Source organism: Hylaeus anthracinus, unplaced genomic scaffold, assembly GCF_026225885.1.
Source record: "Hylaeus anthracinus isolate JK02 unplaced genomic scaffold, UHH_iyHylAnth1.0_haploid 3, whole genome shotgun sequence".
In the NCBI taxonomy this organism is placed as follows: Eukaryota; Metazoa; Arthropoda; class Insecta; order Hymenoptera; family Colletidae; genus Hylaeus; species Hylaeus anthracinus.
The window spans coordinates 14,352,019-14,369,322 of NW_026535284.1; the positions used below are offsets into that span (position 1 = coordinate 14,352,019).

General features: G+C 41.9%; 2 protein-coding genes and 1 long non-coding RNA gene across 6 annotated transcripts; 1 reads left to right on the plus strand and 2 right to left on the minus strand.

The window, feature by feature from the left end:
- Window positions 1-423: 423 nt before the first annotated feature.
- Window positions 424-14,426, plus strand: LOC128893871 (kinesin-like protein Klp98A). Of its 3 annotated transcripts, none has more exons than XM_054155166.1 (17): window positions 424-725; window positions 1,596-1,665; window positions 4,309-4,419; window positions 5,160-5,276; window positions 5,559-5,804; window positions 6,005-6,177; window positions 6,404-6,812; window positions 6,894-7,178; window positions 7,266-7,688; window positions 7,840-8,037; window positions 9,851-9,973; window positions 10,206-10,307; window positions 10,480-10,617; window positions 10,706-11,150; window positions 11,318-11,880; window positions 11,953-12,222; window positions 12,297-14,426. In XM_054155166.1, the coding sequence occupies exons 1-17, from the start codon at window positions 679-681 to the stop codon at window positions 12,540-12,542; spliced, it is 3,966 nt and encodes a 1,321-aa protein (XP_054011141.1). In that variant the 5' UTR covers window positions 424-678; the 3' UTR covers window positions 12,543-14,426. The 3 variants fall into 3 exon arrangements, with proteins under 3 accessions (XP_054011141.1, XP_054011142.1, XP_054011143.1); XM_054155167.1 differs by having other exon boundaries at window positions 441-725; window positions 7,266-7,679; XM_054155168.1 differs by lacking the exon at window positions 9,851-9,973 and having other exon boundaries at window positions 441-725.
- LOC128893874 (uncharacterized) lies at window positions 5,160-7,017 on the minus strand. The gene is made up of 3 exons (XR_008461417.1): window positions 6,876-7,017; window positions 5,530-5,657; window positions 5,160-5,445 (listed from the first exon to the last, which is right to left on the minus strand). It is a non-coding gene; the product is annotated as an uncharacterized LOC128893874 (long non-coding RNA).
- On the minus strand, window positions 11,764-17,257 carry LOC128893873 (presenilin-1). Of its 2 annotated transcripts, XM_054155172.1 has the most exons (8): window positions 16,816-17,257; window positions 16,468-16,718; window positions 16,190-16,399; window positions 15,900-16,120; window positions 15,527-15,814; window positions 15,214-15,455; window positions 14,981-15,142; window positions 11,764-11,901 (listed from the first exon to the last, which is right to left on the minus strand). In XM_054155172.1, exons 1-7 carry the CDS (start codon window positions 16,948-16,950, stop codon window positions 14,987-14,989), a joined length of 1,503 nt encoding a protein of 500 aa, XP_054011147.1. In that variant the 5' UTR covers window positions 16,951-17,257; the 3' UTR covers window positions 11,764-11,901; window positions 14,981-14,986. The 2 variants fall into 2 exon arrangements, with proteins under 2 accessions (XP_054011147.1, XP_054011145.1); XM_054155170.1 differs by lacking the exon at window positions 11,764-11,901 and having other exon boundaries at window positions 14,913-15,142.
- Window positions 17,258-17,304: the final 47 nt, after the last annotated feature.

Consider the following 17,304-nt stretch of genomic DNA (forward strand, 5'->3'; position numbering starts at 1 on the left):
TACATTTTACTAGCCAACAGCGCTACGTGACTGGAAACTTTCGCGTCTATCAACTGTGTCTCTTATTAAAAGATACTTTTATTCACGTTGACGTAGTTCGGATAAAGAATGATTGATAACTTCCGAACCGGAAGTGAAGGGGGACCTGGATCCCCGAAAAAACATACCTAATAGATTCAAGTTACCTACGGTTGAGGCATGTGCGTGTATGCACATGTACGCTTACGTACTCGTTTCACGAATAAATAAATAAAGTTGAAGGAACGCTGAATTCGTAAAATGGTATACTGCGCGTCAGCGGATTTTTTCTTTTTCCCGTCGCGTTCTCTACTCGTCGTCACGAAGAACGAACGAACAAACGTACGGATCACTTGAAATTAGGGATCCCGGCGCGTACGCGCATGCGCGGTACAAGCAATTTTTTCTCTTGGGTACTGCAGCTCGGCGAGCAGTCGTCCATCTGTCGAGAGCGCGTTAAGGACGATGTTGGACGTCGTGCGCGAGGTGCGACGACGACGACGTTTCGTAGCACGGCGTAGCCCGTCGACGATGTGCTGTCCGTGTAGCGTCGCGAGGAACTACGTTTTCGCGTAACGCGAGCCGAAAACGGATACGAGTAAAAGTGAGGTAGACACACGGTGCACCGTCCCCTGAGCAGTCCATGCGCTCTATGCAGTGATGGCTTCGGTGAAGGTAGCCGTGAGGGTTCGTCCCTTTAACAAAAGGTGCGTGTCTACGAGCCAACAACAATCCGTTACGTTTCCTCGACGTTTCGCGATTCCGATAGTCCGATCTCGCTGGGAAGGTCGTTTTTTTTTTTTTCTTGGATCATGCTAACGACACCATTACATCAAACGTCTCGCCTCGGCTAAAAAACGCGGACGACAGTGTTTTCGATACGTTTTCAACGAGAATTCGAGTTTCGTCGAACGATCAATCGTGTGCTTTCGAACAACCCTAGTGTGACACGATTATCGTGCGACAAGATTCTGCCACCTGCTGTCATTCGGTCCTGTATCTAACGTTACCGTGTGCCCAGGGCCGACGGTATTCATAACAACACCCCTGTGCAATTTAATTTCCGTTAAACAAGCCGTAATACTTTGTTTATCTGGCAATATTATCGCGGTACGCAAGTCGAGTGCAGGAACTTTAAAAATTAGAATTAATTGGATTCAGAATAACGTTTACGAATTCGATTTGTTTCTACTTACGTAGAAGTGACCCCTTTTTGTTTGTATGATAAGCTACGATCGGGTACAGTGGCGGATACGAGGGGAGGGGCTTGGCTTCCCTTTGAGACAAAAAAAGTCACGTTCATTTTTATTTGCCATTTTTGTTTTCTAGCCTTCCTGTTTGAAAGTACGATAACCGTATTATTTTATCAATGATAAGAGTACTTTCTTTCCTGTCGAAACGCCCCGAGATATGTCTCTGATAACCTGATAAGATCGTTTACCTCGTCTGCCCTGCGTGCATCCTTCGTATCGAACCTTTGGAAACCTTCGTTCCCGAGTTTCGCGGTTCGAGGAAAGATTAAGAAAAATACAAAGTGCCGGATTCTAGCAATGTGCGTGAATCTGTCGATTTTCCAGGGAGCTGGCGATGAATGCGAAGATGATCGTGCAAATGGACGGCAAGAAAACACGCATATTCAACACGAAGGTATCGTAACCGTTCAAAAGTCGTCCTTTCGACATTGCACAAAACCGTTGCTTATTAAGGTTAAACGCTTCCTTTGTAACGTGTATACTTCTCGCGCGCCATCCGCGACGAGCCAACTCCTGCCAATCTCGAGCTTCGTCCTTAATGATCGCGAACGAACTTTCTAAAAAGATTTCTACGCTGCGGCATGATTTTTAATATATATTTTTTTTTTTTTTTGTTTGTCCGAACTACCGTTGACCGCCACGCTGTCTGAAACGCTTCGCGCACAAAACCATGTCGTAATTTCTGCCCGACTGAACTTGGGATGTTCGATTCTGTCTCGATTTTCCAGGAACTCATTGATTTCTTGAAGAATCGATCCTTGATTCGTTCCTCTAGCTCTCCAAATGTCGCGTGTGTCGCGTTCTTTATTTTTACAAGTATTTCTACCTTCTCACTTCGGACATTCCTAAAAAATTATTGGAAAGTACACCGGGGTTATTTATCCTTCGTTAAGCATCGTTGCCGGACGGTAACTGCCAATTGCAGGGAATGTCCGTTCCAGTAGAACGCGTGTTTTCAAAGACAGACAATATTATGGTCGACGAATACTATGTAATCGATCGTTTGCAAAACTCACTTTAAATTCATCACGAACGCGTAATTGATTCACCGCTTGATTTTCAGACTAATTTCTACCTTGTATCGATTCAAAGATGATCCTAGTCGATCCTAGAATCGATATTACTGGCAGAATCGAACACGTCTAAAGGCCCCTTTTCATTTGTCAGAGCGTGACGACATTTGTCAACTCGAATGTCGCATTGTCATGACATAAAAACGAAGTCGTGGATTCGTGTCACGTGAAAACGTGCCTTTATCGACCGCGACATTGTTCCTCGGTGCGGAATCTTCTTTTCCAGCTGAGATTATTTGTTGTTTCTCGTTACGTCATTGATATACATGCTTGTCGAGCGAAATCTCTGACCGAGATCTCACGGGCAAGATAGCGAGCGGGCGAGTCATCCGATCGGAGAAAGTGGAAAAATCGTTGCTGGACCAATCCCGGACGAGTCCGCTTTCCGTCCCGCTGACCAATCCTATCGCAACTAACCTACGTTTTACGCGAAACGAAATCTACGATTTATTTACAGAGGAATCGCGGCTAACAGAATTCCTAAAATGCTTTCAAACGAATTATACTACACGTCATCGATGAAAAATTTATTCAACTTCTTCTTCGACTTTTCCCGAGTTTCTGAGAAAATAAAATTTCACCTGACAAAATAAAATCGACCATCACTTTTCCATTGTTCATGTCAGAGATGGGCAAAACCCTAGGCTTCGAATAAATCTGAAGTTTGTCGATGTGTTTGTCTCGTTTTCTCTTTTGAACATTTTCCAAAGAAGGAAACGAGACAAACACATTTGCACTTCAAACTTCAAAACTTCAAATTTATTCGAAGCCTAGAGTTTTGCCCGTCACTGGTTCGTGACTGATCCCTGTCTTTATCCTCTGTAATCATGGCAGGACTCTGATTTTCCGTTTTATCGATGGCGTGGTAAAACAGGTTTACCAGAAGTCCCGTATACACAACGTTTTTTCGATCTTTCTATGTCATGGATTTCCGTAAACATCTGTTATGAAGCGTAAACTCGATGCACTTTATGCCACCGCAAGGATTCAAGATACCCTTATTATTCTTTTAAACATAATCTCTACCATATGATCTCATAAGAGATTGGCTTGAGAACTTTGAATTTCCTGTAGCATAAAGTACACTGAACGCGATCCTCGAACGATAATGATCCTCACCTTAGATTCTCGCGCTTATTGTAGGTTGCATGATGGGTAAACATAAGGAGTTTTACTTTTTAATTGCCCGTTCGCTTTGTTATGCAATACGGCGAATAGCTCCCGATAGTGTGCGATTATGCTATGTGGGATGCAACCTAACCAATGTACACGTGACATAACGGCTTAGTTTTACCAGCCACTTGCGATTTACGTTTTTCTCCCTCGCGTACTAACCTTATCGAATTAACCAACGATGTCTTATCCGACACGAGTAGAAATAAATTATTACACTGGAACATTCGTTATCTAAACATAGTAACCGTTAACGCTTCGAAACCTATGTTTGTTATACGTAAACAATTTCGCCAATATCTACGATTCGAGCAATGGCGTAAAGGTCTGTTTCCGCGTGACACAATGTCACGACTTTTGACGCAATTAATCACGCCTTTAGAAGCAATAAATCACGGCTTCGCGATGACAACATAGTTGATAAATGAACAATTTCGTGTCATGACTCTTCTCCCTGAAGAAGATTGCGTCATCTCGTGCGGTTTTCGTGGTTGTTAATATTCCGAAAGAAATTCAAATCATCGGATATTTCAAAATATTATTTCCTGCTTTTCAAGATCACGTCACCTAGTATATTACGAATATCGTACTCAGGGAGAAAGAATCTGTCACTACCGTAGATTGGCTCAATTGGTAAAACGGTAGAGTCAGTGTCAATAAACTGGGTTTCGAGCCTTCCGATACCTGTTATTCTATCACAGATTTCTTTCTTTCTCCAAGAACCTCTACGCTGTTTATCTTATATTTCCGATCTATCCTAGTGTCGTCTGAAAGCTTTCTATTGTTTCCAGACACCGGGCAGCTGCAGAGAAATCGACAGGGAGAAATACAAAGACTTCACGTTCGATCACTCCTACTGGTCCTATGACCCGAACGACGACAACTATGCGTCCCAGGAAGAGGTGTTTATTATTCTGTTTGTCTACGTTGTATATAGTAACTGTATCGATTTCTATAAATTCAATAACATATAACCACGCTAGATGAATCGATCCACTCGCAAGATCGTATTCGGCTGCTTTTTGACGATGAGCCACGATCAGAATTAAAATAGAAGGCATGCGTGTACCTGTATAGTAACCATTGTCGTAAGAACTGCGATCTATCTGAAATTATGCGTTCTTCTATACTATCTTCTATAACTATCGGTATTTTAAATCTCTACAACGACGACGTATCAGCTACAACTATTCCGGTTCTCGTTAGATCAACAAATTTAATACGCTATCTAAAATTACCAACTAATTAAAGTTTAGTAATCTCAGTTTTATTTGGCACGCGAGTGCTCGAGAAATAAGGTTGAACGCGATATTTGGCCCTCGTCAGGTGTTGACAAACACCTACAGATTAAAAAGATCACTGTTTTTTTTTTTTTTCAATCAACGTTGTTTCATCGAGAATAATGCACGCGATTATTTCGCTTCTATGTACCGCTGACCGCCGATTCGTTTGGCGTCTCGTTAAAATACTTCTACGTGTGTCGCTATTAAAATTGCTGCGCCAATGGACGCACTTAGTACACGTATGGCGCGGCGTGCTTCGGCTGTAACGCGATAAGACACGTTTTTCGTGACCCAACTAGAACGTTTACGTATCGTTGTATCGGGGAGAAGAATGTTAATTGCTTCCTTCTGTTTTCCAGGTTTTCTTTGATCTTGGTACGGATGTAATAGAAAGTGCCTTCGAGGGCTACAATGCCTGCGTCTTTGCCTACGGCCAGACAGGGTCTGGGAAGACCTTTACGATGATGGGCACGCCGGTAATATTTCAATCGTACTCGCGTTTTGCAAGAATTCCTTCGTCCTCGTTTCGTTGCGACGCGTTACGCGTTATAGCGCTGAAAATAATTAGAAGGCCACCCCTGCTGAAATCAGCGATTCGGTATTTCAAGACACCGGTTCTCAAACTCTGCACCCCTTGAATTTGATCTTTACGGCAAAAAAAAAAAAAAAATATTTATAAGAAAAAAAAAAGATATTGTATTACTTATTTTGGAGGTTTAGCCCAAGTACCGTCTTTAATTCGATCTCCAACGTCGCAGGAGGCTCAAGGATTGATACCACGGATCTGCAAAACGCTGTTCGCTAGAATGGCCGCGGGGAAAGAGAGCGGAGCGTCGTATAGAACCGAGGTATCCTTCCTGGAAATACACAATGAGAGAGTGAGAGACTTGCTAAGACTGGACCAGTCACAGTCTCATTCCCTCAGGGTGCGGGAGCATCCTAAGAGGGGCCCTTACGTCCAAGACCTGTCCAGCCACCTCGTGTACGATTATTCGGACATCCAGGTAAACGAACCTTGACCTCTCTAACTCTCACTCCTTTCCAACGTGTCACGCCTACTGTACAACTCTAAATAACCCTTTGAATTTCAACTCTTCTAAAGATATCTTCTAAAGATATTACTTACTTGAGAAAATGTAAACAGAGATCGATTCGTTTTATCTACAAACTAGACAGGCCCTTCAAGGTGTTTGTTTTGTTGCAGGAATGCATGGTGAGAGGCAACACGCACAGAACTACCGCTAGCACAAACATGAACGATGTGAGCAGTAGGAGTCACGCGATCTTTACGATAACGTTCGTGCAAGCTGGACTCTCCGAGGGCAACATGCCATCAGAGACCGTTTCCAAGGTGCATCTTGTCGACTTGGCCGGAAGGTAGCCGAGACAACTGAAGACAATCGTACAGTGAAAATGCCAAAGATGCCAGACTCTAGATAACAATTATTCCCAAATCGTCAGCAAATTTAAAAAAAAAAAGAATCCTAATTTCTCGTATCTACGTCGAGGCTCTTTGGTACTTTCTGGTCGAATACGGAATACTTAAACGAAGGAGACTAGCGCGATCGAAGATTTATGATTACACCTGTATTCGTTTGTTCAGCGAGCGTGCTAACGCTACGGGAGCCACTGGACAACGACTGAAAGAAGGTGCCCACATCAACAAGTCCCTGGTGACTTTAGGTTCTGTGATATCGGCGCTCGCGGAGGTCAGTTCCGCGAGCGACACGTCTTCTTCTTCTTCCAAGAAGAGCGTCTTTATACCTTACCGCGACAGCGTGCTTACATGGCTGCTGAAGGACTCGCTCGGTGGCAACTCGAAGACTATAATGATCGCTGCTATTAGCCCAGCGGATTGCAACTATGGCGAGACCCTCAGCACGCTCAGGTACGCCAATCGAGCCAAGAACATCATCAATAAGCCAACCATCAACGAAGACCCGAACGTCAAGTTGATCAGGGAACTCAGGGAGGAGATCCTGAAGCTCAAGTCTCTTATTGGGAAAGATATGGCAAGTAGACGATCTCTTACGGAGATCTCTTACCATCTTCAAGTTTCGCATAAAATTTCTTACCTATACTTAATATTTCAGAGCATCGAGAGGCCACCGCAGATGTTATTGGCTCAGATTCACGAGAAGCAGGAGCAGGAGAAGGTGCTGACGGAGGAGTGGACGGAAAAGTGGCGGGAAACGCAGCAGATTCTTCAAGAGCAGAAAGCATTGGGTCTTCGGAAGAGTGGCGTTGGCGTGGTCCTGGATTCGGAAATGCCTCACTTGGTAGGAATCGATGACGATCTTCTCAGCACTGGCGTCACGCTGTACCATCTGAAAGAGGGAAGGACGTTAGTGGGAACGGAAGAAGCGGCAACCACGCAGGTGATACAAAGATACTTATCTAGTCTGCAGTAATTTCGAACGAAAGTTTTGTGAAGTATGGTGCTAAAACACAATTGCACGACACAGGATATCGTATTGACCGGTGGCGACGTCGAACCAGAGCACTGCGTGGTAGAGTTAGACAGCGGCGTAGCAACCCTTCATCCCCTTTCTTCGCACTGCTGGATCAACACAGCGCAAGTAGATAAACCCACGCGCCTCTCGCAAGGCTGTATTATTCTACTGGGCAGGAACAATATGTTCCGGTACAACGATCCAGTAGAGGCGGCCAAGCTAAGAAAGGAAGGTGGAACGGGTAACGGTAACTTACAATCGACGGTCGTCAATCTTTCAAGATTGTCCCTCTTGAGTTGGAGTGTCTCGGATTTGCATGCCTCGTCCTCTAGCGATAACCTTTTAAATTCGAGCGAAGACCTCCGCGCGCTCGAGGAACTGGAACAGCAGAAGGCTGCCCTTATCAAGGAAAAGGAGGACTTCAAGGTTCGTGAGGTTGGCGCTATCTTACTCTATCGTGTACTGGCTAATTTAAAAGTAGTGGACTCGAGAATCTGCCTTACAATTATACGATCTTTTAACTTTAGAATGTTTGGAATGAAAATTGTAAATTAACGAGCTCTATTTCGACTGTTGTTGTACGCAGAGGGAACAGGAGGAACGAGAAGAGAGATGGGCCGCCAGAAGGGAGGCCCTGAAAGGCGCGCAACGTGAATTGGAACGCGAATGGGGCGCCCAATGGAAAGAGTGGGCGGACGCGATAGCCGCTCTCGAATCACGGCAACGCGAGTTGCGTGCGCGCCGTAACATCCTGGAGCAAGAGCGACGGGACGAAATGACGCAAGTAAGTGACACGGACGCGCCGTCCCCGGACTTGAATGTAATATCGATCAAGTATCAATTCTACCTCGTCCTTATTGCTCTCGGTGTCCTTATTTGCTTGTCTGGCAACATCATCATCTACTCGCACGTTTGCCCGTTAAATATGTGACCCCGTGTTAAAGTATCGCCGGGAAGACTCGTTTGTCGCGTTCCACGTGCTATTCGAACACGAGGCCGCCGATGTCAAGCGTTCGATCAAGAATTCTACTCGAACATCGTCGTTGACGGATATCGTTATAATATAGACCAGTAATTCTTAACCACTGTGTTTCGAATATCTAACAACAGATCTAACGAATTTTTACTTGACATAGTTCTTAAAACTTGCTACGATTCGATAAAGGGCAAAATTTAGTCCAAAACCAGCACCTGGCGTGCATTCCTTTTTCTTTTTCTTTTTTTTTTCTTTTTTTTTTAAAATCTTTCAAACAAGAATCTTATACGTCCATGGATTAATTAGTACTCGAACTGAACGATAGGTGCCTGTTATCGAATTTATACCAGCCAGCCTATTATTAAACTTTTTTCTATTATAATCATTCGAGATTAAGAACCGTGCTAAGTTTTATTGTAAAAAGACTAAGGATCTTTAAAACTACGCTGAGCTTGAAAAAAAAAAGAAAGGCGAAGAACCACTGACGTAGACACTAGAAAATTACTAAAGACTTTAAGGTGCTCTGAACCAACATTGCGTCAGGGTTTCTTCCTGAATTGTAACATATATAATGTGTATAAATTGTTAACAGGGCAATATTTGTCCATAATATGTATATATTTATATATATTTCATTTGTATCCTTCGTTTCTACGTGCAGGTACTTGCTACGGGTTCTTTTTTTTTCCCTCAAACGATGCGCCTATTTCACAGAGACAATATAGTCGCTTAGAGTTTAATGCCTGTCTTTCTAGCGATTTAGATAGAAAGCTAAATAAGCCACCGAAACGAACTGTGCCAGTGTTGACAAGATATTGCCGGACAAATGGCATTCCGCGGAATGTTATTACCATTAAGTACCTTAAGTAGACGATGTTAAGGTGAAGAGAGAAAGAGAGAGAAACAAAGTTATGTACATATCTGGGCTTGTTTTTTTTTTTTTTTTAGAATACTGTCTATGGGTTTGTTATGCGAGAAGAGATAAAAAGAAAGAAACTGTTGTTATACCGATACTTGTTGATTAATAAATTTTTCTTACGAAAATTGGCCTTCGATCTTCCACGAAACGTTGCACGCACACTCTCTGTTCTGTTTCTTACGTACACGTTAAGTAACACACTCGAATGGTCGAATTAACGCTCCCGATTAACAAACCCAGCGTATCTTGTTAACAATACTATGGGGCTCATGCACGCGTCTACCGCGTCACGAGCGCTAACCGCAGGGATTAATGAAACTAACTAAGTTCTCAAGGTAACGTATCGCGATTACTTTTGTTAATACCCAATTCTAATTTATTTCTTTTCATTTATCAGTCGACTATCCGGTAGATTTACTTCTCGATGAACACTCGTATGAATCGATCTGTAATGAAATCATGTAAACCCTTGTGTATTACTGATGCATACAAAAGTAGAATGCTTTCATTATTTTTTAATCATATCCCTTTGAATATTAACTCGTAACCGTTTGATTGTTTTCTTTTTTCTTTCTTTTTTGTTTTTACCTAATTTCATTTTAGTTGAGCTCGACGGTATGAAACGGCATCTTAACTATACTTTTTCAGTTATCCTTTTTTTTTTTTGTTAATGCATCGATATGTGTGTGTGTGTGGTACCAGGTAGAAAGTTTATGTAGGGAAGTTGCCTCTCTGCGCACAACATTGCAGTCCAAGCATCGTCAATTCCAAGAGTTCATGAACAATCACGAACGCACGCAAAGATTCCATCAATGGTGGGAGAAGGTAAGATTTAGAGAAAGGAAATTCGATATTTCGCGGCACCCGTAGTCTCGTAGGGAAGCACCTATTGCGAAAGTAATCGCACGCAACGCGAACCTCTGCATCGTGTCCATGATTATTCGTTTATTTTTTTATTTTTTTTTTTTTCTTCTTCTTTGTTACGATCACGTGAAATTATTGTACCGGAAGCGTTTTCGCAGTTCCTAAGTTCAGAGAGAATGATCTACCATTTCAGACGGACGACGGTGCCGGCAGCGACGGCAGCTTGCCAGAATCCTGGTCGAGTTTGAACGATGATAAATGCGTTGACGCGATGCGAGAGCTTGTTAATCATCACGTAAGTAAATTCTGGGAGCAAATTCGCTGTGCTAATTTTGATTCGGGTAAATCAGAACTATCCTAGGTCTCTGCACTATCGGAAACTATAACATCAAACACAAGTCTCGTGACCGACTCTACACTTTAGAATAATAAAGCGTTGAGAATTGATGTTTTCTTTTCTTTTTTAGAAGAAAGAATTGGCCGTCTTGGAAACCGAGTTGCAAAACAAAGTGAAGTCCCTAAACGAACACCAAAGCAAGGTAGATAAAATGGAGGAAGAGCTGATGGAGATAGCTAGGAAGCAAAAGCACATATTTAACCTCGAAGTAAGTGAACTGCTTCTGCAGTTATAAGATATGTGAATACGATAAATGTATCCAGAACGTATACGAGTAATGCGAAATGTTTTACCAGCTGGAAGGTGAAGGAAACACGGAGAAAAAATTGCTTCTAGCAAAGCGCACCCAGGAGCAGCTTCAGGAGATCCTACGACGGAAACAGAGTCTTTCGTTGAATTTGAAACGAGCTCTACCCGCGTCACTGGACGACCAGTCCCTGAGTGGCGACGATATCGTGTCCAACGGAGAGAGCCAATCGTTCCTGGACCCGTGTAATAGAAAACTTCAAATAGCCTCTGCAATGAACATACTGCCACAAAATCTTCCAAGTTCCGTCGATACCGCAGATACTTTTCATACAGCTGCGGCTGACTCTCCAGAGCCTCGCATTCTCTTCGAAGATCCTAACACGAAACGCTTTGAATCCTCGCTGGACGATGAACAAGAACCAGACAAGCAACTGGACACTTCCCCAAAAGTTTACTTGGAGAACGATAAGACGAGATTGCCTGAAACGAAAGGTACAAACTTGTTGAATGTAAACGAAAAGTATGTTGATCATTGGAGACGTTTCGTATTAGATCCGCTAAAGAATACCTAAGGATCTAAAACGAAATGCTTAGTCGAATGACTGACAAACTTCGTCCTTCCTTACCCGGGTCCATGTAAACTGATTTATAAATTGTAGTAAACAGAAAGTCTTCGGTGGAATGTGTCACGGAGCCAGAGAAGTGTAACGGCAGTGCACCGAAATCTTCAACGGACTCCATCACGGGAATGGAAATTCCTGAAGACTCGTTGGAGTCACCGGTGCAACGGAATCCAGCGATGAAACGTCTTAACCAAAGAATCGCTCGTCAACGAATGATGGTGATGAGGTGCCTAGAGACTAGCACTCCCTCGAAAGAAGACCTGAACAGGCAGATAATGATTCTGCAGGAGCTCCAGAAGCAGCAGATCGAATTGGAGGTGTCGCTCTTGGAAGATGAGCGAAAGAATCTCAGACATTCTATGTCGCAGTGCAGCGACGACAGGCTGCAGGACCATGACGACCGTGTGCAGACTGTAGAGTCGAACACATGTCGCGATTTAGAAGTTATGAATAACACAGCTACTCTGTTAACCATGTCCACAACGCGATCTCCAATTCAAAGGAACAACAGGCCTAATACCAACGACGACGAGGGTTTGTCGGAATCAGTTGCTCCTAGGATATCTTCTGGTAGAGGATACTCGACAGTTTATCTAACGGTAATGCTCGCCCTATCGTCCCTGAAACCAAGAAAAAGGAACACACATGTAATCTTAATTAAATCGCTTCAGAGTCAGAACCGAGGGGACCGATTGAGCAGTCCGTACTCCTTGACAATCACTAGATCCCTGCCGTCTTTGATAGCGAACGACACCGACTGCGACAATGTAATTAACATGATCGTCAGTATACCTTCCTACGTGATACGCGGAGCAGGAACGTCTAGCCATTACGAGTACGAAGTGCGTGTTGTAGCTCAAGACGATAGTTGGACGCTTCTGCGTAGATACAGAAGATTCCGGGAATTGTACATCTCCATGCGACAGAAATATGGTAGCAAGGTAACTAACGTTCCACTTGGTGACTCGGTGAGTTCCAAATTATCTACGTCATTGTGGTAATTTTCTTTTTGTAGGTAGCAGCGATACGCTTCCCACCTCGACAAGTTTTTCCAAGGTACGAGGTAGTAGCGCGACAACGTAGGAAACGATTAGAGGAATATTTGCGACGACTGATACAAGTCTGCTCAGAATTGCCACACTGCGAACCTCTTTATAAGTACAACGGCAACTTAAGCAACATAGATAAGCAATCATTGCTGGAATTTAGTTCGTTCTTCAGACGGGGAACATTCGAGAGCAGTAAGTACGGGACGAGTTAAACGAATCGGTTCCCCCGAAGAGCGAAACAAACTCGAGCGGGAAATGTTTAATAATTCGTTGTATTTTTTTATGAGAGCGGACTGGAGATGAACCTAAAGTGGGAAAAATATTAGCAAAGTATAGTTACCACTTTTTGCGACGATTATTAATTCTATATTTTACCAAAATACGTTTCCAAAAGTTTATCGTTTATAAGACTGATGTAATATCGCATATTTAATATCTGTTCGTTCTTAGCGTTAGTAAAAGGTATCACGATTCGTATTTGAGAAATGAGCAAGATCTGACCGAGTCTCGAGGAGTATTTTCAACGTAGATGGGATTCCCAGACCAAATCGTTACGGGTTGCAGATATTTTCCTAATGTTTTTCTCCCTTGTTAGAAGCAGAGATGGGTAAAATTTTATTCGAATAATAGATAATAGAATGTTAGCGACGTTTAGTTTGATTAGCATCTTGTGAAGCATTTAATTCTATAAACGAAATTCAAAGTTTATTGTATATTCGGTATTCGAAATTTTTATCTAGATAAGAATTTTACCCATCTTTAGATGCATCATGCAATTTCAAAGTGTACCTTTCTCACGCTTCGATTCCTCACGGAATTATTGATTTCTTTGTTTGAAGCCATCGATCACTGATGGTATGTTAGCTAGACCAGTATTGTTATATGAGATACGCGCGAATTACGGAATGATTTGTTGTGCGCACAACCACGATGACCATAAACGTACATCGGGCGTGATTATGCTCGTGATAATAATTAGATTTCATAAAATGATCGCGTTTATTTTTTCGTCGGACCGCGTCTTTTACACACCGTCGGAGAGAGTCGACTGGATTATATTGAAAAAAATGAACTTCCTCCTAGCGCGTAGTTAATAAATGAAACTTATTGAATGATCATAATTTTACGAAGTGCAAAGAATATCATATCGCTGTTGAAGTTCTTCCGGTTCCGGGGAGTTATATATAATATATATATTGTATATGTATACACTGCGTTTCGAGGCAAAGTTTGTATGAAAACACACACACACACACGTACACATACACGAACAGCAATGTTAAAGTTGACGTTATGCAATGCTTTGGCAATGAGAAAAATTTATATTAATCGACGCTAACTTTAATATTATCGATTATTCTCGGCAAAATGTTTAACCACCATTGCAAACAGAGATGGGCAAATTTTCTAGATCGAAACTTCGAATAACTAAAAATGCATATTTTCAATCTTTCCGAATCCGAGTCTTTTGATAAGGCTAATCAGCCCATTAATAAGAAAACCACCTCAAACATACGTGCATAATTATTTAATCGAATAAAATGTTGGCCATCTCTGATAGTAAAGCTGCTTCGCAAGAATCAAAGATTTTTACCTTTTTAACGCGGTGTACGCTTTCCAAGTCCAAGAATTCTATATATACTAAACGAAACAAAAAAAATAATCGCATTTATCTATTGCACGGCCAGATCATTTTGCCTTGAATTCTAACTAATCGGGAGTATTAACGACATTATTGTATTCGACATCTGATTCCTATTGTTTGATATTAAAAAGCAAATGAAACACTTAGCAATACGCAGCATCGTCATCGAAGTAAATATTCAACTTGTGATTATGGTGAACGATACTTATTCCATGGCTGTGTATTAAACTGACTTCAAACCCCGATGAATTGTCCTGGATGGATGGTTTAGTCGTACTAGTAGCTCGTAGCCGCGAGGTCTGTATATTTTAGCAAATTGTTTAGACGAACATTGTACCTCATGTTTCATACGATTTCCGAAAGAATGATATCAACTGCTTTTTTTTATACTTGATCTACGCGATCTATGTTCTCTAAATGTAAGAAGATACAGTAAATAGTCATAGCTCGATCGATTCTATTATTTCGAACCAACATAACCTCACTTCCAAAATTCTGTAACGATCGGTAAGAGCAAACTCTGATAATTTATTTATTTCGACTCTCGCAACCATCGTGGAATTTATTTATTTTGAAAGTATGTTATTCAAATTCCCTATACAACGGACAAGACGACGAGAAAGTAACGAGAATTAAAAACGAAAAATTGTCAAGGATGTCTAACGCTGTTCCCCACTTACAGCAGATAAATACAATCGTCATTTATTATTTCTCTCATCGATTTTACAAATGTAAACTTCTGTATTGAGCATTTCTGTGACAGTGGATCCCTGTCCAACGAAGTTGTTTAACGAATGTTCGGTTATTAAAAAATACTAGATCATCTGGTTCACGTAGAGCATGGTACATGTCGATTTGTACCATGTCAAGGGACGATTATGGAAACGACAAGTAGGAAAAGAGAATTTGAACGGAATATAAAATCTAGACACGATCATAAGTGAGAATACGTAGGCACTATCTTTTTGTAATAAATTATAGTAAATAATGTTATGTTTACCATACCTATAATTAAATGAACACTTGCTCGCTGGCTAAGCTATCCGCAAACGGCGCAACGATTACCCTGGTGGCGAAATAAAATGTTAAACCAAAAGTAATGGATATCGGTAACGCTGGCAACGCTTTCTTAAATATAGCCAACAGCAAGAGCGTCAAACAAAGTCCCTGGAAATACAAAATATTGAAAATAAAATTCTTATTTCCCGAGAGATAAGATAGGGATGACGAATACTTACAATGAGAATGGCAACGAAACAAGCCAACGTTGTATTCCAATCGCCATAGCTGGAAGCTTTTCCAACCAAAACGCTGTAAAATATAAAGTCCCCAAGACCTAATTTAACTCCCCGTTCTTCTTCGACGAAAGCCACTTGTCTTCGGGATTCTTGAACAACTCGACTATCTGGTTGCCTCGAGCTTTCAGTCAGCGATGAAGTGTTTTCGCGTACCTCTTGAGCTCTTCTCGCTACCCTATCACCTAGCAATGGAACTTGTTTGAGTATAATCTTGGTACAATAAAAACATTATTACTATTATTTGATCAGTTACCGTGGGATTCTACCCACTCGGGAGTAAACCCGCCTTCCTCTGGATCTCCGGATGCAGGATTATTTTGATTGTCTGCTTGATCGGGCATCGAGCATGCCGCATTATCGCCAGTAGCGGAATCGCTGCCAGTCATCGTTGCTGCCTGCACGTAGCCTGCATAAGTCATTGTGGCTGTATACATGACAGTGGATGAATAGATCAGGGCAGGAAAAATGGATTCATTCCGTTCCTGAGCAGTTTCCACGAGTATCCTTAGAGGTCCCTTTGGTGTTAGTACAGCGATTAAATCTGTAGAAGCAAGGATCATTTGTAATTATTAATTGATCAACTGTTTATTCAAAACAATTTTGTTGGACCATTGTATCTATCTTACCCCAAATACTGATAACGCCCAATACGACCCATGACGTCCATTCCGGCAAATACTTGATGAAGACAAGAGCCATGAGAGCAGAAATGAAAATAAGGTATGCTTGTTGCAACTGCAATGGGCCTTGCCAGTGTATACATATCATTCCAACTACTCCAAAGTTCCATAAAATTATACCTAACGTGAAGAGATCCATTGGAATGTTGTAAGCTTTTAATACTTGCCTGCAACGAGTTTTAGGTTTGAATCACATAGGAACTGAGTTCATCTTATAATAAAACGTGTGTACTCACTCCCAATAAAGAACAGAAAACATAGATAGCAGCATCAAGGAACTTATTATCAACCACCCATGGATTACTTTGTAAAATTTGTATTTGTATAATACAATAAGTATCATAGTCATAACAACAATGACACTTATTAGTATCAAGGAGTTGGCAATTGCCTGCCAAGCTTTGGTACTTGTGTCAGGACTGTCTTCATGAAATGGAGTATACACTCTGAAAGAAATGTTTCGTGTATAACAATGTTCTTATTCTTTATAGATCCTTAAATAAAGAGTACTTACAAGTACAATCCTTTGGTGGTGTAAAAATTGATAGAACTAATTGTGGCAACTACAACTAACATACAAAGAGATACAGGCACAAATAATTTAATGACATGTGCAGCTCCATATTTTAATTCTTCCTCCTCTTCATCCCTATAGTTTCTCGATCTGTTTTGACCACTGGTACCGGGTGGTCCCCTTCTACCAGAGCTGGCATTGTTTGATGCGCCTGGTGTCTGAACATGCACATCGGGAACACCATTCTCTACCTGCAAATTGTTTTGAGAGAATGGACCTTGTTCTACGTGGTCAAGTATTTTTTTTTACATTTCAGAGGAACATAGAACTTCAACAAGATAAATTTACCTCTTCGTTATTGATACGCGAACGTCTCTTCCGACCAGTGACCAAGCCCAGATCATCCGTGCGGGATTCCGCAACGTGACCGTCCATCAGGCTCGTGTATTCGTCCGCAGAATCGTATGCGTCACTCTCAGACATTCATCAACGCTTATGAGAGTGAACGAATCAACATAAGAACCCTTTGACAGCTCCACACACGCTTTCCTTTGTGTTATACACGCTTCGCTTGCTCGTGTCGCAGCCACTCGCGATCAGATTCGACAAAAAAGTGATAGAAAAATATTCGATCGGTTTCTGCGTATCGAGGGTCACTTTGTCGGACTCTTGTTTTGCAAAGTGCAACGCGAAAAACCCTCGATCGCTAACAAAATGCACGTTTTCACTTAGTTTACGTTTACTACAAATACTCTTGACACCTGTTGGCGGCCATTTTGTCGATGACTCACTGGTAGCGTCACCTAACGCGAAAACCGAGGAACTAAAAAGAGCGCG